Source organism: Juglans microcarpa x Juglans regia, chromosome 7D (genome assembly GCF_004785595.1).
Source record: "Juglans microcarpa x Juglans regia isolate MS1-56 chromosome 7D, Jm3101_v1.0, whole genome shotgun sequence".
NCBI lineage: Eukaryota > Viridiplantae > Streptophyta > Magnoliopsida > Fagales > Juglandaceae > Juglans > Juglans microcarpa x Juglans regia.
The window spans coordinates 1,646,009-1,666,121 of NC_054606.1; the positions used below are offsets into that span (position 1 = coordinate 1,646,009).

The following is a 20,113-nucleotide window of genomic DNA, read 5'->3' on the forward strand; positions in this document are numbered from 1 at the left end:
TTATATATCTATATACAATATATTTATTTATATATATAAATATAAAAAAATATTTTTTTTATATATGTGGAGTAGAGCGGGAGGGCGGGACGGGATCCCGTTGGGGTCATCTTACCCTCCACTGGTCCTTCTCCCTGTAGGGCGGGGCCCCCACCCTAGCATGGGCTGAGTGGGGTAGCCCGCCCGCCCGCCTATGCGGGGCGGGTGTATATGACAAGTTGACAACGGTCCCTCGCTTCGCTGATATATTCTGTGGGGTCCAAGAACATAGATAAACGACTTCGTCGTTTCATAAACATTAGATAATCAGGACGCACGGTCCATGGCCGCCGTGTTTCAGAGTCGGCATTGGTAGAATGGCATTGAGAACATCGAGCTTACTGACAGCCGTCCAATTGGAGGCCGAAAATTCTAACGGTGCGCCTGCTCCACGGATTCCGAGCCCCTTGCCCCGTCTCTCCTTCTCTAAGCCCTGTTGGGTCGTCAGGACGGAGGCAAGTTCACTTCATCTCTCTTATCCCCTGTTTGGTTGCCGAGAAAATTGGTGGGAAAGGCAAGAATGTTCTTTCTTTGATTATAAAGAACGTTTTTCTAAGTATAAGAACTTTTTTTTAAAATATTGGGTTCATCCCTATAAAAAAATTAAAAAAAAAAAAATCAAAATAATGGTTCATTGAAGTGTGAATTTTAGTTGGGTAAATTTATTTGAATTTCAAGTTCCTCTTTCTTTCTCACATTTTCTCAGGAGCCAAATGGCACTTCAGTTTTTTCTAATTGCTAGTTACTGTATGCAAAGATAGTTTGAAGTTTGTATCGAACTTTAGATTGCTTGAGCTTATGTAGTTTTGTTGTGATTCCCACTTTGGGTGCAACTATAGCTTTGTAAGCAATGGAAGTGCTTTTTTTTCTCCCTTTACAAAATAGAATTAGTCATCATCATAGCTCAAAGTGTGTTATAAAATCTACAGCACTTTTTTCCTTTTAACGCAAATTGCTTTCATTACTAGATAAGGCTATTTGTGCTCGTTGAAGCCCTCTAACCTGATTATGATATAAACTTTGTTGGATTTGAATTTTATTTCCCATGTTTCCAGTGAGAAGTCATGCACCTCATTTCACGTTGGAGAATCCCTGTATTCTTATGTCATTCATTTTTCTAGCGATATAATGGAAAATTACTTCTGTCTTCCTTTGATGTTCTCGTGTTACGTAGATACCACTTAAACACCTCTAACCACATTATCTCCCACCCTTGCAGTCACCACTTTTTAATATGTTGAAGTGGTAATGATATCTGACTGTTAACATATTCACCGAAATCCAAACCCAAACTTGGATAAAATCCCGTCCTTGCTTGCCAAATTCAAGAAAAAAGGATTGCCCTTGCACAGGGAACTAGCCACAGACAGATCCATCTATTTTGCACTTGTTTTTTGGGAGGATCGAACTTCAAGCTATCCAGGAAATTATCCCAAAAGAGTGCTTATCCAGGCCCGAAACCCTCTAAAGTATTTCTTTCTTGATAGTTTATGAGTAGGAATGCATCTGATGAGGTTTAAGCCTAAGCTTATGTTTCTCAATTCGGATGAGATATGTGAAAGATTATAAATATGTTGGCTAACTTGCAAATGAACTTATTTTACAGCCCCTTTCGTTATTTCTTTTTTGCCTCTTTGTTTTTCCAGTCAAATGTTCGGAAAGAAGTAAGAAAGCAGCCAGATCCACCTTGTGTAGTCTGTAAAGGGAGTGGAAGGGCTGATTGCCATCATTGTCGTGGAAGAGGTATCTCTCCCTCTCTCTCTTCCCCCTCCTTGGTGCACACACAAATGTGTACATTAGTTCCATTGTATGGCTATTTTTTTTTTATGTCAAACATTAATCCATCTTTTTTCCTTCCAACAACGATAATTTTCTTTTTTAGTACTTCAATAATTGCCTTCTCTGATTTTAGTCTGACATAAGAAGTGCTACTTTGGCTCATCCAATGTTGCTAGGGTGCGTCTTAACAGTATGTTCAGCTTCCACTTTTTCTGTCAGAAAGTGTGTGAATTTTGGGAACCTAAATTCTCATAGCACAACAAGCAACTTGAGTTTTTCAAAATCTAAGTTGCACCAAGTCAGGTCACAAGTGTGGCACGAGCTTTTATTTCCCAACGCTGTAGATATATTGAAAAAATTGTTGAACTCAACTTCTTTTTTCTTCAAAATATCCAAATTTGCTAAGCAGCATGAAGTCTCATAAACTTTTCGGGTTAAAAGAAAAGGAGGAGAAATTATATTTTTTACCTGCAAACTACCACTTATTTTTTACTTTGCACCCTAAACATTAAAATATAGGTTGTTTCTAGTAGATACCATAACTTTTTTGTAGGGTGGTAGTATGTGGGTGAAATTAGGTCGTGGTTTCAAAACTTAGCAGGTGTTTGTAACTTATCATTTGCACAAAAAAAGGCTGAGCTATATTTTATTTCCTCAAGTGTAGACATGTTATCACGTCTGTCCCTGTAGCTCTAGTTGAATTGCAGATTGTTGTTAACGTTGCGTTTTTATCAAACTCCATTGAGTGATTGTTGTTACATTTCATAAGCAGCATGTGACATTAAAACGAAGTCAAACTTTTTTGTTCTTTCTTTATTCCTTCTGCTACTAATTTTATTCTCAGCTTGAATATCATAGGAAGGACGAACTTTGTGCATTTAGCAATGCTTCCTAAAGGCGAATGGCCAGAATGGTGACATATCGAACTCTTTTTTTTTTTTTTTGTTTTTTAGTGCACTCAATGATTATTTCATCCAATTTTGGCCTTCCATCAACTTCCTTGAATCACTATTGTAGGTGCAGGACTTGTGGTGGAAGTGGTCTCAGCTACTGCTCTCGCTGCGTTGGGACTGGGGAGTATAGGTATATAATGGGCTTCCATTTCATGAAGATGGATGCCAATCACACCCAAGATCAGAAAAAGTATGAGGTCCAAGGTGACCGAGAACGCGGTAGCGCCGCAGATTTACTTCTAAATGAAGAATAATCAAATTCAACGATGGCTTAACCCACGGTTTTGTTCCAACTCTTCTTTCCAAAATGCAGTTCATTTTAAAGCATGTAAAACTAGTGTTTGTAAACTTGGTGAGACATCAAAACAATAAAACTATGCAGCCAATTTGTCAAACTAACCATGTAGCTATTTTATTATTCCCAGGATTCAGGAAGCATGTACTTGCAACTTGATTGCCATAGGAAAACATCGTACAATGTGGTTAAATTCCTGTTGATACGATCACAGTTTGAGAACCATCTCCTCTCTCTCTCTCTCTCTCTCTCTCTCTCTAACACACATACAAGGGAATGCAATGTTACTCTGAAGTGACCAGTTGAGCACAATATGAAACCATGAAAATACAGAATTTTGTGGATGTCTTGTAGCTGAATCATCGTTTCCTGCTATGATGGCGATTATGTGGCTTGCTTTATTATTTCTCAATTACAGCTGACAAATTGCAAGTTGCAAATTGCAAATTGCCCCTAATTGACCTTTTTTTTTAAAAGAAGAAGAAGAAGAAGAAGAAGAAGGAGCTTGCCCGTAATGCATACATGTCAATCAAGAAATTGTCAATTTTCCCAAAAAATAAGGGATATGTTCTAAGAAAAAAATATTTCTGAAAACTGTTTTCAATAACAAAATCATTTTATATTTGATTAAAAACAATCTGATCTTTTGGATATCATATATATATATATATATTTGATTATAAGAACAAATTTCTTATATTTAAAAACAATTTCTTCTATTTGATTATAAGAAATTGTCAATTTGGATATGTATATTTGATTATCTCAATTTCACTTAATATAGTTTATTTTTATTTATTATCAATGATCTTTACTTCTTAATATCTAAATGGTATATCTCTTTTGTTATATTTTTTACGTAGACGTAATGTTAGATATAATTTTAAGAAGTTAGGCTTTATTTTTTTTAAAAATGGAGTTCATAATTAAAAAGTGAACATAAATTTTAAATTTATCTATTTTTTCACACTTTTTTTGAAAAAATGAAGTCCACAACTAAGAAAGTGAGATTTTTTATATAAATTTTAAATTTATCCAATTTTTTTAAACAAGAGTGAACTAAATTTATATTCTTTCTTCAACTCATTTCTCCTTATGCATGTAAAAATAATATTAATTTATTGGATTAAGATATGGACGTTTTTGTCATTTTAATTAAAGAATAATAGTTATAACAGTGAACTAGTTAGTAGTTCCTACACATGTTTTTGGTAATTTCACCTTTGGATCTCATCCTTCTTACAATCCCCGACCCAAAGTTCTGAACTTTCACGGTGGTAACATTTCCCGGTGGTAATCAGCTCCAGCCTCTAGGGTTTCACTTCTCAGTCAGTGCCCCAGTCGTGGAGGGAACATCCTTGAAAACTCCCCACAAAGAGAAAAACCCTAGAAGGAAAAGAGAACTTCCAATCCAGCAGCTGGAGGAGGAGGAACATGGGAAAAGACGAGGAGGAGATGAGGGGGGAGATCGAGGAGAGGCTCATAAATGAGGAGTACAAGATATGGAAGAAGAACACCCCCTTCCTCTACGATCTGGTCATTACCCACGCCCTCGAGTGGCCTTCTCTCACTGTCGAGTGGCTTCCGGACCGAGAGGAGCCCCCCGGCAAGGATTATTCCGTCCAGAAGATGATCCTCGGCACCCACACCTCCGAAAACGAGCCCAATTACCTTATGCTAGCCCAGGTCCAGCTCCCTCTCGAGGACTCCGAGAACGACGCCCGCCACTACGATGACGACCGCGCCGATGTCGGTGGCTTCGGCTGCGCCAATGGCAAGGTTCGTATTTTCCTTTCACTAACTTCTTTAGCAAACTTTGTTGTCTGTTTGGTGGCTGAGAAAGTGTTTTATCACTTGTGTTGTTTTTCTGCATTCTAGAAAACTGCTATATGTTATATCAAAAAACCCAATTTTTCTCCTCTCTTTTTGGTTGAAATTTAATGCCAGAAAATGAAAGTTGCTACGGCAAATTTCGCATGATACAAACTACTGATACGTTTTATTCGTAATTATCTATATATTCTTCTGAGTCGGTTTAGTTTTTTCAGCTCGTTGATGTTTGAATTATTTTCTTGCAGGTGCAAATAATCCAGCAAATAAATCACGATGGAGAGGTTAATCGTGCTCGCTATATGCCTCAAAACCCGTTTATTATCGCCACTAAGACAGTTAGTGCCGAAGTTTATGTTTTTGATTATAGCAAACACCCATCTAAGCCTCCTCTAGATGGGGCGTGTAGTCCTGACTTACGGTTGAGGGGCCACAACACTGAAGGATATGGCTTATCCTGGAGTAAGTTTAAGCAGGGCCATTTACTGAGTGGCTCTGATGATGCTCAGATATGCTTGTGGGATATTAATGCAAGTCCAAAGAACAAAAGCCTCGACGCCACACAAATTTTTAAGGTGCATTTCACTTTTATGCTAGTTATTCTTCAGACAATCTAGCTAGCGAAGCATACGTGCACCCATTTTTTTTTTGGGGGGGGATAAAATACCATTCAGTTATAGACCAATATATATATATATATATATATTACTTCATTTTAAAGTTAATTAAACATTCTTATAAAAATTTAACAGCCACTCCGATCTAATTTCATTTTGACCGTGGGTTGGAAATGTTACCATTTCCAATATTAGGTTCATGAAGGTGTTGTAGAAGATGTAGCTTGGCATCTGAGGCACGAATACTTATTTGGTTCAGTTGGTGATGATCAGCACCTGCTTATATGGGATCTCCGGACTCCATCAGTTAGCAAGCCTGTCCAATCCGTCATCGCTCATCAAAGTGAGGTAGGTGTTAAGAATCCATCTCTCTCTGGCACTGCAACAAATTAGCCTTTTTTTCACGAGTGATTTTGTCGCAATTAATCTATATTTTTGTCCAAAATAATTTTTTCCCACCATTTTAAGTCGTAGCTGACTTATATGTTAGAAATACTCTTTTTTTTGGCAATTCTTTTCCTCGCAAAAGTGGAAACTTTCATCGTAAAAAGTATGCTAACCATCGTTAACTAGGGTCGGAAATACTTATCGGCCATGGTGGAAATCGCGGGAAATATGCATTTGCGACCAAAAAAATATTTCCAACAAGTTATGTTCGCTAGAAATAATCTTTTATGAAATTAAAAAAAAAATACTAGTAGAATAGTATCAAAACCTTATACCTAAAGTACAAAAATGTGAATAATATATTACCAATACACTAACGTCAGTAATAATATATTATGCACTTAAGTAGAGTTGAAAGCAAAAGAATCGCAAAGTAAAACTAGAAAAGCTTATAATTGCCGAAAAGTAAAACTAGAAAAGTTTACAACTACATTTGGTCACATTGACTAAGTACACATATGTGGAATTCTCTAGGCTTACAAAGAAGAGACAACATAAAACTGGAAAAAAAAAGAAAAACTACTCTGAACATAAAATAGATTAATGAAGTACTTTGATTACCGGGTTGGCCCACCAGCTTGATCCCTCTCATATTCCCACTTTGATTGCTAGCTACCAACTGGTGCAGCCCTTACACCAAAAAAAAAAAAATATTTTAATTAAAAAACTTAATCACAATAGGTGTAGAACTTTCAAACTAGCTTTATTGATGTTCAATTGACATTGACCATCCAACATCAAAAGTAGGAGTATAAAATATGGACTAATATACAAGGCATAAACATGCACAAATTAGCATCTAAAACCAAATAAGAGGAAAAAAAAATAAGCTAGCAACTATTAATTTCAATGATTAAAACTACCCAAGCCACAACTTTAATTAGTAGGATTTTTTCCCTTCCCAATCTCGATTATCAGAGCACAAGACATCATTACAAAAAAAACTAGCACAAGAAGAAATTAGGCTTAAAAGGGCTGCTTTACTGTAAGTGATTAACTGTACTTTAGATTTTTACCCATTTCTCGGCTATGATCAATTTGAGCCTAAAGCCTGTATTGCAAGGATCTACTTCCATTACCAGTGACAGAGTAACTAAGATCTGATCACAATAAAAAGCATGCAAGTTTGTTTCTATGTACACAACATCATGTCAACTAATTGTTCATAGTATATACATATTCAACTAGCACAATCAGAGCACATTCTTCACATATGCAATTTACAACATAGCATAGCTTATCAAATATGCATGAAATGCATTTGACAACATTAACAAATTGATAATAATTCATTAAGCCATAGAAGCTTACCTTGTTTTGAAGTAGTAATGGTTCTACAGATTTCTTATCCACACTAAAGATTTCATCTGCACAATTCACCACACAATAAAGAACGAGTGTGATAGAACTACAAAAACAAAATGGGTGGTGGAGGGGAGTAGAACCCAAAATGGGTGGTGGAGGCTGTGATGCACGTAGGAGAGGGAGAGAGTGGTATACATAGATATGAGAGGAGAGGGGATTCGGGCTGGCCATGGGGGAGCAGGGGGTGCCAGTGGATGGCTGGTAGCCTTGAGGAGGTGGTGCGGCAACCACTGGCTGCGGATCTGGGCCATGCTATGGTATAGAACTCGTGTAGGGAGGGGGCTCGATTCGGTGAGGAGGAGAGGGAGGGAGGGGTGCGGGAAGGCAGGTCAGAGGTGGGGGTGGTTCGGCAAGGTGGTGGTGGTGGTGGTGGTGGTCTGCGACGATGGGAGGCTGCTGCGACGCTGGGCTAAAGAGGAGAGCAGATCGGGTGAGGGAGGGGCTGTTTTGGGATGGAGGGAGGAGGCTGGAGACGTGGGGGTTGGGGAAGGTTAGCGCCGGCGAGGGGAGGTTGATGCCGGTGACTGCGTGGCTGCATTGCGACGGCGCCGCTGTGGCCGAAGGAGAAGAGAGGGAAGAGGGAGGGGTTGTTGGCTGTGAGAGAGAGAGAGAGAGAGATGAGAGGGAAAAGAGAAGAGGAGGTTTATATCTAAGATTTTAAATTTTTTTCAACAACCAATTTTGTCACTATTGAATACATGTCATTGTAGAAAAATATTATCTACAAACTTTTTTTGATGATTTTAATTTTGTGAAAAAAAATCTTTAATTTTCACAGATTAAAACTCATGACAAATAAAATTTTGTCCAATATAATTATTTGCAACGAGAATTTTCTAAGGACGTGAATTTGGTAGCAAAACATAATTATTTGCTACCAAATACTATTCGTAGGAACTGTTAATTTTTCGTCACTAACTGATTCCATCACTAATGAATGCATGTCACTGTAAAAGAATATTATCTGCAAGCTTTTTCTAATGAGCTTAATTTTGTGGGAAAAGTAAAAAAATATAATGTGCAAACTCTTTATGATGATTTTAATTGGTGGGAAAATACCTTTAATTTTCGCAGATTGTAACTCGTGACAAATAGGAAATGGTCTAATATAATTATTTGCGGCGATATTTTTCTGATGACGTGAATTTGGTAGCAAATTATAATTATTTGCAACCAAATTGGATTCGCGGGAATTGTAAATAGGTGTAAAAAAAATATAATGTGCAAACTTTTTTCTGATGATTTTAATTGGTGGGAAAAATTCTTTAATTTTCACATATTAAAACTCGTGACAAATAAAATTTGGTCCAATATAATTATTTGCGGCGAGTATTTTCTGATGACGTGAATTTGGAGGCAAAATATAATTATTTGCTACCAAATACTGTTCGCGGGAGCTGTAAATTTTTTGTCACCAATCAATTCCGTCACTAATGAATGCATACGTTATCGTAAAAAAGATATTACCTGCAAGTTTTTTCTGATGAGCTTAATTTTGTGTGAAAAAGTCTTTAATTTTCACAGATTGTAACTCGTGACAAATAAAATGGTCCAATATAGTTATTTGTGGCGAAAATCTTCTGACGACGTGGATTTGGTGACAAAACGTAATTATTTGTTACCAAATAGTATTCGCGGGAAAAATTTCTGTTCAAAAGCTACAATTTGTTGTAGTGTGGCACATGCATATGGGCAAATTGTTGTAGATGGTCTAAGTTTCTACACACTAGTTACTATATTCTGGTTCTTCGAAGGCAAAACTGTGCCCAGAAGATGGCAATATCAAATTGTCAGACATGGGTAGGTGAAGTATTCTTGGGACACTTCACCTACCCATGTAAGGCAAGCCTACCAGGCTACCTTACATAAATTTGAAGTATTCTTGGGACACTACCATTTTTCCAGTCATCATTACTTGGATTTTATTTTTATTGCCCTTACTGTGCATAGAAATCCTGCCTGGTCAATACTATGTTTCTTGGTGCTGTGGATGATATGGAGAGTAGGGGAAGGTAATGCAAACTAGCATGGGAGAACCTAATTCTCTTCGTCTCTAGCCTGCATTTTGAATCTGTGTGATGGTGAAACTTTCTTTTATTTTTTTGGATGACATTGTTAATATTAGTTATTCCTCCTTTGTGCTTTTGATGCTTTCAGTGCTGAAAGACTGATATTTTGTCATGCTCAACTTATCCTTGGCTGTTGTCCAGAGAATATTTGTTTTTTCTTATCGATACATATATATATTTTTTCTTTGGGTCTGTGAAAATTTCTTCTTTTTTCATGTCCTTGTCAGGTAAACTGCTTAGCTTTCAATCCCTTTAACGAGTGGGTTGTTGCAACTGGGTCTACTGATAAAACCGTCAAGTTGTTTGATCTACGCAAGATCAGCACTGCACTCCACACCTTTGATTGTCACAAGTAAGAATTCTTGTCTGGATTTGATAGAAATCTCTATATCATTTTTGCTTGAATTGTTTTTTTATGTTATTAGCACTTCTGGATGTATTTGCTCATTTGTGGCTAATTTTTCAAATCATTTTTTTTTTTTTTTTTGCTTTGATGTACGATAGGGAGGAAGTTTTCCAAGTTGGTTGGAATCCAAAAAATGAGACTATATTAGCTTCTTGTTGCCTTGGTAGGAGACTCATGGTGTGGGATCTTAGCAGGTAGTTGCCAGACGAACTACCCAGTCTTTGTAAATAAGAACAAAGATATTGTCTATAAAGTTGATCCTGTATAACCTACCCATCTTTTCCAATAAGAACGAAGATATTGCCTATAAACCAACTCTTCTTGGCATTTCTTTTTTGGCAGGATTGATGAAGAACAAACGCCAGAGGATGCTGAAGATGGACCGCCAGAGTTACTCTTTATTCATGGTGGTCACACGAGTAAAATATCCGATTTTTCTTGGAACCCGTGTGAAGATTGGGTTGTTGCTAGCGTAGCTGAGGATAACATACTTCAAATCTGGCAGATGGCAGAGAACATCTACCATGATGAAGATGATTTACCAGAAGAAACGACAAGGGCTGCTTAGTGTAATTTTATAGTGTTTGGGCATAGACAAGTAGCCGCAAAAAAGAATTATAGAAGGTGCAACTAGGTGTTAATTTCCATAGTTAATTTTTTTCTTTTCGTTGTTGTCCGGTGTCCTCCTTACGTCTCTGCAAGCTTTTGTGCTTGTGTTACTGACTCTTGTTGCATTCACTCATACACATTTCCCATAATTATTTCTGGAACTCTTTAGATTATTTCATATTTCACCATTGGAGCTTCACACTGAATGTAGCCTCAAATCAGTGAACGTTAATCGAAGTTATCTGTGAAATGTTTGAGGCTTTGTGGTTTATAGTTTCTTTAGTCAATGGGCACGTTTGAATGATTATTTGCTAATAACGGCCTCAAAGCATGTTTGAATGATTCTTTCAGTTGATTTCAGTCATTTAATTTTCACACCCTGGCAGGAAGATTGAAGACAATATCTTGCTTTGCTCGAGAATTAGATAATTTCAAATGCTTGTATTCGTATAGTAATGATATCATTTGATCTTACAAGAATCATTTAACAGCAATGCCATGAGAATGCTACGTAGCCATGAAGATAAAACCTAAGATCTGGTATCCAAAACACCACGATATAGCCTATTAGAACTCTCATACCATCAGCATCGATCTAGCTGGGACTTGAGGACAAAGATAGACTCGAAACAAAAATAAAACTCCTCTCTTGATTAAAATTATAATATGAATATGCTGTTTTATTGTTGCTTCCACTTACTTTCTTCTTATACAGATTAAGTGGAACATTTCTTGATTCTCGCCAAGCAATTATCAGTTGGCCTTGTGTGTGGTAAGTACCTCACTGGGCATCCGGGGTTAAGCCGTTCCATCCTGTTGTACCATGATTTGAACAAAAACAAAAACAAAATGATCAGTACATATTAATTTGAAATGTTATTTTTACATATATAGAAATCTCTGAGTAGCATAAAAGAAGAAGAAAAAAGATTGCAAGATAACTCACTGATAATGAAGGAGAAAATAGTGAAGGAAAATAGAGATCTCCAGCTTAGCAAGATCATTTCCAGGGCACAACCTGCTTCCTGTTCCAAAGGGAAGGAAGGTTCCTGCTTTGGGTGTAAAATCCTGCCCATAGGATAAAACAAATCAGCATACTAATCTCAGCACAGACTTGAGCAAGATGCAAAAAAGGTCATGTTGTTTCTACTCACATCCCATCTGGAAGGATTGAATTCCTTTGGATTCACGTAAATTTCAGGATCCAGGTGAACACTTCTGAACCAGACTAGGACTTTCCAACCTTTAGGAATGGTGTAACCTGAAAAGAACGGAACGAGTAGTTCTTGTTAAACATGTTTTTCCAGTTAAAACATCTAAATACACATATTATATCTCTCTAAACCATCATAGCTGAATTAGCCATAAATGAGAAGTAAATTAAAAGGAATGAAAAATCCTGAGCATAGACTCACCTCCTATATTGACATCCATTTTCGCTTCTCGGAAAACAGTCAGTGAAAACGTTATCAGGCGAAGTGTTTCGTCGATCACCTACAATTATAAAAATATTATATTTATAAGGTGAAAAAGAGAGGAACGTACGAAAAAAGTTATGCCAAATTGAGTTAGTGCAGGAAGCTGGCGAAAATGGGTGTTAATGTACCTTTGACAGATACTCCATTTCTCGAAATTCTTTTAGCGTCAACCCTATCTGCGTTGGTGGCCTCTTCCTTACGATTTCCTCTTGCTCTGCCTGCAGTTGTTCGGAAACAGGATTCAATCACGCAAAGAACAACAAAAATTGAAACTCAACGAGTAAAAGTGTGGCCAAGAATTAAGAAGGTCTGCACGTTCAAGGACTGATTTCAAGAACTAGATCATGTTAATGCTATTGATCAGCAATTGTTAAGTTTCAGCAGTACCTTAGCTTTTTGAAGATATTCTGGGTGCTGTTCTAGGAAAATGGCAGCCCACATTGCAGTGTGTCCTGAAGACTCGTGACCTGCATTCAAGTACATCAACAGAACATCTATGATTTCTTCGTCGGTCAATTTCCTACCGTTTTCATCTTCCACATCTAGCAAAGCATCCATCATATCTTTCTTCGCCGGCAAGACAACAAGCTTCTTCCTTTGATTTCTTCTTTCATCAACGATAGATTGAAATGTAGCCACAAGATTCTTTCGAGCCTGAAATAATGATTACCAATTGTAATGTTTTTGTAGCCCTAGTGATCCTTTTTGGATTGATTTTCAACCTTTAAAATGCCAGCTATTACTCACTCACCTTGAGTGCTTTATGGTAAGCAAATCCTGGAAGATTAATTCCCATAGCTCTAACTCCATAATTAAGTGTTGTATATTCCCTCTCCAAAGCCTCCATTACCGGTTCACTCTCTGAGCTAAGAAAAATGTACATAATTATCCTAAAAGTAAGCTTCCGAAGCTCGGTTAGAAACTCAATTTCTCCCATTGTTGTCCACTTGTTCAAGGAAGATACGACATTTTCTTCGATATATTTAGCATACATGGACAATGCCTCGTTACCATTGACAGGAGCAGCCGTTAACCTTCGGAGACGCTTGTGTTCTTCGTAAGAAATCCCGATGAATGATTTCCTTCCAATGAGTTGAATGGTGGATCGAGGCCAGCCGGGCTTAAAACAATCATCGTCTGTCAAAACTCTTCTGCATGTTTCAGGTGCCGTAACTATGACACTAGGGCTCCCAAACATGAAGGCTTTGTACATCCCCGTGCGTCCAAATCTGCAGTTTTGTTACAAAATTACGTGGTTACTTATATGTACGTACACCATTTGCAGCAAAAAAAAAAAAAAAAAAAAAAAAAAAAAAAAAAAAAAAAAAAAAAAAAAAAAAACACCTCAATTTCTTATATGAACTTGAACATCTTACGTGGAAGAAAGATCGATGAACAAATAAAACGAGTCATACAACATTCATTATTCATTTAATTTTGTTCAAAATATTTATATCGACAACAATAAATCATGTTGTAGTCTACTTTATGTACGTCATTTGGATTAAAGTCCTATAAAATTCTTGTCTGAGCTTAAGGGGATCTTCTAATTCAGTCCCTCCCTCTCACTTACTTGTAAGATGCTGATACACCTAATTATCACTAGTACAATTGAACATTTTTGAATAGTGAGATGAGATGAGATGATTTGTGAATAGTAATGTAATTATTAATTAAAATTAGATGAGATGAGATGATATGGTTTCATCTCACCTCTGTATTCAAACGGGTCCCAAAAAAACTCAAGCTAAAAGGATTCAAATTTTGGTGCAAAGTTTCCAAAAGCATGCTACTAAAAGGTGGGGCATAAAGAAATCTTGTAATCACATCTATCCATCTTCAAAAGAAATCAACGAATAATTCAAACAGTTCCATTATGAGGACCAAATTCACCACCATCGGGCCAAAGTGCATGGCATCATTATCCAGGGTCCCATTAACATATCAAGTATATATATATAAAATAAGAGTAAAGTGATGTTGAACTTTGAAGAAAGAAAATGAGCCATCCTTTTTTCAGCAGTTTACATATCCCTTTTTCAGAGGTTTAACTCTAGCTTGGTTTCAGTGCTCAATTGACTCATCCAATGACTCAATTGAGCACTAAAACCAGTTTATAAGAGTGCAAAGTACTCTTTACTAGTTTGGCAGTAGTTGCTATAACTTATATATTGTTCTTATGTTGGGTTCTCTTTTTCAATATGTCAATGATGCATCATATTTTCATATATCTTGTTGAATGGACAAGCACTCTTGACAATGATAGAAAAAGTCTCTTGACTTTATGATTCTACCAACTATATTATTAGTTTTTCCACTCTGAAATAGTATACTTGTTGACATTAAAAGAAATGGATCGATTGTGCCTTGTGGGAATCTTCTTTCTTTTCTTTTTCTTAACTTTTTTTTTTTTTTTTTAATCCTGAGCAACCCTCTCCTATTTCTAGTGTTGCATGCAGAAAAAAAAAATTATATTTCCTTAGCAAAGAGATCAAGTTTCTTCAGACGATGTGGGACCTTGACAAAAAAAGTTGTTTGCTACTATTATTAGTAAAGGTTACTACATTATCATTATTATTATTATTATTATTATTATTATTATTATTATTATTATTTTATTTTATTTATTATTATTCAGAGAAAGTTCAGTTACCACACCCCCTAGATCAACTTCTGGCCAAAAACATCGAGAACTTCACCAATTGATAGGATATACTGATACATATCAATTAAAGAGCTTTTTTCAGTTTTCGCTTCAAAATAAATAAAAGTATTCTACGGAATCACATAGAGAAATCCCATTTTGCCACACAAGCAGTCACAGAAAAAAACAAAAAATGAAAAAAAATAAAAATAAAAATAAAAGCGGTAAGCAAATATAACAATTATTTTTACATTATTTCGGAAACCAAGGAATCAAATGATTTTACAGATAGTAAAACAAACAAAAATTAATTATCAAAGAATTAAATAAAGATTATAAAAGTAAAATGATTTTTCTTTTAGTACGTCTTTTTGGACAACAAAGCAGTAAAGATTCTAACAAGGCAGGGGGCCGGTGGATATTTCTAATTCTCAACCACTAAATAAAAGCTAAAAAATTCCCCTATTTATCGAAGCTACCAAATTTCAATAAAATTTTATTCTAATAAAGGACGCATTGCAAGTGATGTATAAGAATATTGTAAGAAATTAGATGATCAAATCAATCATTGGAGTAAAATAATGCATAAATTAAACAAAAATTATTCATAATTTTTTTTTTTAAAAAAAATATTCATAATTTAGCAAAGTGGGCCTTTGGCTCATCCAAAAAATATATTTTTTTTAAAAAAATATTTGAAGCTTAGTGTGAACACATCAGCAATTAAAATGTGACAAATCTTAATTAATTGTATAAATATGCAATTGTATATATATATATATATATATATATATATATATATGCAATACACTATATTTGTTGTTGTTGTTTTTTTTTTTTTTTTTTTTTTGACATATTTCTTCTCACAAACCATTCATAAATCTCATTGACTCTATTCTTATGAATATGGTCATATTTTTTAAACGAGTAATATTATTCTTCGTGAAAATTTAGCAAGAAAAATGAACTTTTGATCCTAAAATGTGTAGGTCTAGGTAGTGTGATGAAAAATTTTAATTTTAGATGAAAGTTTAAAATATTATTTGATAAATTTTTATTATTTTAAAATTTAAAAAAGTTAAATTGAGATTTGAAAAAATTAAATTGTTTATTATATTTTATATAAAATTTTGAAAATGTTATAATAATGAAATGAGAATTTTTTGTCTCATTCTACTTACCAAACTTGCACGAACATCAGCTATGAACATCAGTTATTATTCATTGCACACACTTCATATCTTATGAAAAAATAAAATAAAATAAGAAATTATCAAATGTGAAAATAAATAAATAGTTGAAACATAATAAAACCCATTTATAAAGGCCGCATTAGAAGACGAAGTTGGGCTCATCGGTCAGACAGAAACAGAGACAGAGCCACATGATGAAGCGGACCTCGGGCGTCTTAAAGCTGAACTATGCGAAAGGCAGCCGTTTGGATTTGATGGCCCAGAACCAAGACTTTGTCTTTTTGCATGCAAACGGGCGGTGAAATTTGGAGCATTTCATCACGAATGATGGCTCTGCGCCGCATCATAGACTGACCAAGTCTTTAGAATTTAGAACTTGTTTTTTTTTTTAATTTTAAAAGAAAAGACTGCGTTTAAGAGACAGTAAAAATGACAAAAATGGACCAGTCTCCTCTCTCGGAGTCGGACGATTTGTTTTGGTGACTCCGTACGTACTCGCTCGCTAAGCTACACTCGAGACGACACGCAGGGCATACAAAAGGGGTAATTTGGTAAATAAATAGAAAAATGCGAAACTAGTTACATCAGTGAAAATTACGAAAAGGCCCTTGTAGGTTTCCGGTTCTCAACACTGCTATGGGTGCCACTGTAGCATAGAAGTTAGAACGATCCTTTGAGCTCAGACATCGGCCTAAGCTCTGCTATCTTTAGCTCATATAACATACATATAACATATATATATGTGTGTAGAGAGAGAGAGAGAGAGAGAGAGAGAGAAGGGATGGAAGAGTGACCTGGAAACAAAGCTGGAGATGAAGGAATCAGGATCGTTGGACTTGAAAGCTCGGAGGAAGGACCACATGTTGCCCAGAAAAGGCCAACCCAAATCACCTGGAGGAAGAGAGTACTGCCTTTCTCCCAATCGGGTTTCATGGAGCCACCGATTTGTGTTCTTGAGCAGCCATCTCAGGGCTACCCGAGCACCCAATATGCACAACACCACGGTCCAGATGATACCCAACTCCATTAATATTATGCGCAACCACCCGCCCCCGTCTTTTGTTCTCGATTATATATCTCTCACAATATTACTGCAGATTTTCTGATCACTCTCATTCTATATCCCACGCAACTTTTTTTTGTATGATATATACTCTCCAACTAATTAATGTTAGAGAGACAGACAGAAGAGCCGAGTCTGTGAAAAAAAGGGTGGGTTAAGAAGTAAGAACACTAGTAGTATAGGAGGCGGATGGAGTAGAAAGAAAGGTTTGTGAATGTCACTGTGACATTTATAGGAGGGCTTGAATGAGGATGGAGAGAGAGCTGGCCGGCATTTATCTGTGTTTTTTGTCGCCTTGCAAATCGTTGTGAATCTCTAAAGCATATATATTGCACATCTCTCTCTCTCTCTCTCTCTCTCTCTGCGCTGAGTGCTCATAATTTGATATATTTTTGGGCTGTCGATATTCTGAAGCCCATGTCCTCCTCGCATACCAGGACAAACTGTTTTTTCAGATACGGAAAGGACACTAACATTAACTAGAGCAAATAGATCCAACTGTTACTCTTTTTCCCGGCTCTGTTTTCTCACTCTGCCATGCACCATTCTTCATTGCAAAGTGCAAACCATGAGAATTAGGTACCTGACCTCATCAGTTACATCGAGGATCTCTCAATTTTGGTGAGTACTGGAAAATATTGTTATTGTGGGAATCTCTATGTCTGAAATAATATGTTACATGTGACAACCAAAAGGGATACTTAATACTACCATACCAGCAAAAACCAAGGTGCCCATGAGAAACTTAAAAAATAAAAAATAAATAAATTATTGAGAGATATCTTTACCCTCTTTCCTTTATTACAAATCAGGCCAAACTTGAACAATCAACGCGATGGTAATGTTCTGTGTACTCAGGGTGTCACGAGCCATTCAAGGAAGAATTCTACATAAAATTCACAACTTTGTGACAAAAATCTTTTGACTGGGCACACGGTTTAACAGGCATAAATTAGTCATGAGAATTCTTCAAGGAAGAACTTCCATTCCGATGATGTTAAGTAATTGATAAATGCTTTCGCTATAAAAAGATTTTATCAAAATAAACTCATAAATTAACTTGACTTGATATGATATGATAGTTAAATTGTAAAACTATTTTTATTGTAAAGTATATATAATGTATTATATAAACTCGTGTCAATTTATAGATTCTTTATTGGCATAATCAATCTCATCTCATGATATCAAAAAGATTATTAGCTTTAATATCTAGCTATGACTAATATTCTACATTAATTGATCGAGTCAAATCATACTCGTTGAGACAGGATGCCAATATGTCATGGATATATCATCGCTTTAGTTTGAGTTGCAATCTCCTATAAAAGATTTCCTCAAAAGTGTGATTGTATGATTTACACGTAAAGGAACCATTCTACATATGAAAAGGCTTTTGTTTGGTGCCATCCTTGTCATTTACTACTGTTGCAATACATTTTTACATTAAGTTCCATTAACTCAAATATCTTCCAAATGTTTCCCTTCTAGTAATGGACACCTAAAGCTTTCAGCTTTGAGGGTTTCAATGGTTTAGGAATTACAATGGATGGAGCTAGCTAGGAATCTTTGGTTGGGCCAAGGGGGCCGGAAGCTTTGTTTTGTTCAAAAATAACAAAAAAATAAAAACAAAATTTTTTCAATTCACTCAAGGATTGAGACTTTCTAAACAAATGCTCTCCAAATATCAAATAAAATCGATTAGAATGATCGGTGGATGATCAATGGTTGAATCTGTAACAATTAATATTTTAAAATAATTAATTAATAAGAAGGAATAACAACAATATCAGGTCTAATTAGTACACTTTTGTTCCGTCTAGATGAGATAATGAACAATCTCCAGCTGAGAAGTAGTGGTTGCTAGTCATAACACGAGACCCTGTAAAAGTACTTCATGGTAGTTCAGATCCTTCCCTGGATCATGTTTGTCCTGATCCTGATGAGCTTGATTGACATGTTATTTGATAGATTGGCCATAATGCAAGTTCTCCAATTACTTGATGATCTATTGCCGCAGAGAAAATAGAAAGAGAATAATGATGCATGCATGAATATCTTTAGTCACTACATGGGCAGATTTGCTTAATTTCTCCTTTTGAAATTTTGACGGAATTAGAAAATCCTTCAGTTTTAAAGAAATTATATAAAAATAAATTTATAAACTGATATAGTTTGATGTGGTACGTCAGATTGTAAAATTATTTTTATTATAAAATAAATCTAACGAATCTCATAAAACTACATCAATTTATAAATTTATTTTTATATAATCTTTTATGTTGTAACAATTTAGTTCTCTTTTTTCTTAAATTTCATACGGTATATTCTTTTGGGGAGTCACAAGTTTATATCAATTTTACTACTAGTTAGCTAGTACTACTTCTATTTTATGTACAGATCACTGGTTGAGAATTATTTTTTAAGTTTTATTCACAAAGGGACAGCAAGGTATCGGCTGTTCTGTAGGGAAAATAATTAAGTTAAGCAAGGCAGGTCCATCTTGATCTTGATTTAGACGTAGGGGCCCCCACTAGACAGGATAATGAAGAATGTGATGGCCGGAAAAAGCAGATGATAATGTTATAGCTTAAAAATTTAAAGAAAAAAAAGAAAAAAAAAAAAAAAAAAAAAAAGGAAAAATCCACCTGTTTAAGTAATCAATGCTTGAACAAGGAAAACACCACGAATTAAAAGCAAGTCTACGCCAGGTGATTTGATTTTATGGTATATCACGGATAATTCTTAATGAATGTAGAAATATATGTACTAAAATGGAGAAAATGATATATATATATATATATATTTATAATTTTATTCACATAATTATATCTGTTAACGTGTTAGTTGTTAAAATAGTAAAAAAAAAAAAAAAATCTAATCATAAAGTAATTATATAAAAATAATCTTACAAATTGATGTGAATTGATGTAATTTATCAAACTATAAAATTATTTTTATTATAAATTATATCTAATAAATCACATGTGTATATATATATATATATATATATATATATATATACATACACGAACGATATTTGTGAACTTAATTATTTCTTCCATTGCAACGAAATAATTGGCTTACGTGAGATTTTAAGTAGCAAGAGATGAGCAATACAAAGGTATTTCATCCCAGAGCTTGATTGGCAGGCCGGCAATCTCTCGCCGGCCAGGTGCATGCCGTCAAACGATCGTTTTGTACTTCAAGGGGCATCTACGTACCACATGTGCTTCATCATTGTGTTTCTTCCTTCAATCCTTAATTAATTACAGCTCTAAAGTACCAAAAGGTATTCAAAAAAAAAATAAAAGAAATACCAGAAA

General features: G+C 35.4%; 3 protein-coding genes across 3 annotated transcripts; 2 read left to right on the plus strand and 1 right to left on the minus strand.

The window, feature by feature from the left end:
- The first annotated feature begins 269 nt into the window (after window positions 1-269).
- Window positions 270-3,467, plus strand: LOC121239646. The gene is made up of 5 exons (XM_041136923.1): window positions 270-494; window positions 1,686-1,782; window positions 2,677-2,731; window positions 2,836-3,052; window positions 3,197-3,467. The coding sequence occupies exons 1-4, from the start codon at window positions 357-359 to the stop codon at window positions 3,023-3,025; spliced, it is 480 nt and encodes a 159-aa protein (XP_040992857.1). The 5' UTR covers window positions 270-356; the 3' UTR covers window positions 3,026-3,052; window positions 3,197-3,467.
- A 786-nt stretch (window positions 3,468-4,253) lies between these two features.
- On the plus strand, window positions 4,254-10,680 carry LOC121239645 (WD-40 repeat-containing protein MSI1). Its single transcript, XM_041136921.1, has 6 exons — window positions 4,254-4,845; window positions 5,145-5,471; window positions 5,709-5,861; window positions 9,622-9,746; window positions 9,899-9,994; window positions 10,143-10,680. Exons 1-6 carry the CDS (start codon window positions 4,501-4,503, stop codon window positions 10,366-10,368), a joined length of 1,272 nt encoding a protein of 423 aa, XP_040992855.1. The 5' UTR covers window positions 4,254-4,500; the 3' UTR covers window positions 10,369-10,680.
- Window positions 10,681-10,835: 155 nt separating this feature from the next.
- On the minus strand, window positions 10,836-17,073 carry LOC121239644 (ent-kaurenoic acid oxidase 1-like). Its single transcript, XM_041136920.1, has 8 exons — window positions 16,519-17,073; window positions 12,639-13,116; window positions 12,275-12,541; window positions 12,016-12,105; window positions 11,825-11,903; window positions 11,564-11,670; window positions 11,356-11,477; window positions 10,836-11,222 (listed from the first exon to the last, which is right to left on the minus strand). The coding sequence occupies exons 1-8, from the start codon at window positions 16,749-16,751 to the stop codon at window positions 11,126-11,128; spliced, it is 1,473 nt and encodes a 490-aa protein (XP_040992854.1). The 5' UTR covers window positions 16,752-17,073; the 3' UTR covers window positions 10,836-11,125.
- Window positions 17,074-20,113: the final 3,040 nt, after the last annotated feature.

Excerpts from the sequence above, each read along its gene's own strand:
- LOC121239646 (XM_041136923.1), top strand. The coding sequence starts at position 357 with ATGGCATTGAGAACATCGAGCTTACTGACAGCCGTCCAATTGGAGGCC. Across the intron at positions 495-1,685 it reads GTTGGGTCGTCAGGACGGAG|TCAAATGTTCGGAAAGAAGT; the intron begins GCAAGTTCACTT and ends TTGTTTTTCCAG. Across the intron at positions 2,732-2,835 it reads AAAGGCGAATGGCCAGAATG|GTGCAGGACTTGTGGTGGAA; the intron begins GTGACATATCGA and ends TCACTATTGTAG.
- LOC121239644 (XM_041136920.1), bottom strand. The coding sequence starts at position 16,751 with ATGGAGTTGGGTATCATCTGGACCGTGGTGTTGTGCATATTGGGTGCT. Across the intron at positions 11,904-12,015 it reads AAATGGAGTATCTGTCAAAG|GTGATCGACGAAACACTTCG; the intron begins GTACATTAACAC and ends TTATAATTGTAG. Across the intron at positions 11,478-11,563 it reads TCAATCCTTCCAGATGGGAT|GATTTTACACCCAAAGCAGG; the intron begins GTGAGTAGAAAC and ends TCCTATGGGCAG.
- LOC121239645 (XM_041136921.1), top strand. The coding sequence starts at position 4,501 with ATGGGAAAAGACGAGGAGGAGATGAGGGGGGAGATCGAGGAGAGGCTC. Across the intron at positions 5,862-9,621 it reads TCATCGCTCATCAAAGTGAG|GTAAACTGCTTAGCTTTCAA; the intron begins GTAGGTGTTAAG and ends TGTCCTTGTCAG. Across the intron at positions 9,747-9,898 it reads CACACCTTTGATTGTCACAA|GGAGGAAGTTTTCCAAGTTG; the intron begins GTAAGAATTCTT and ends GATGTACGATAG.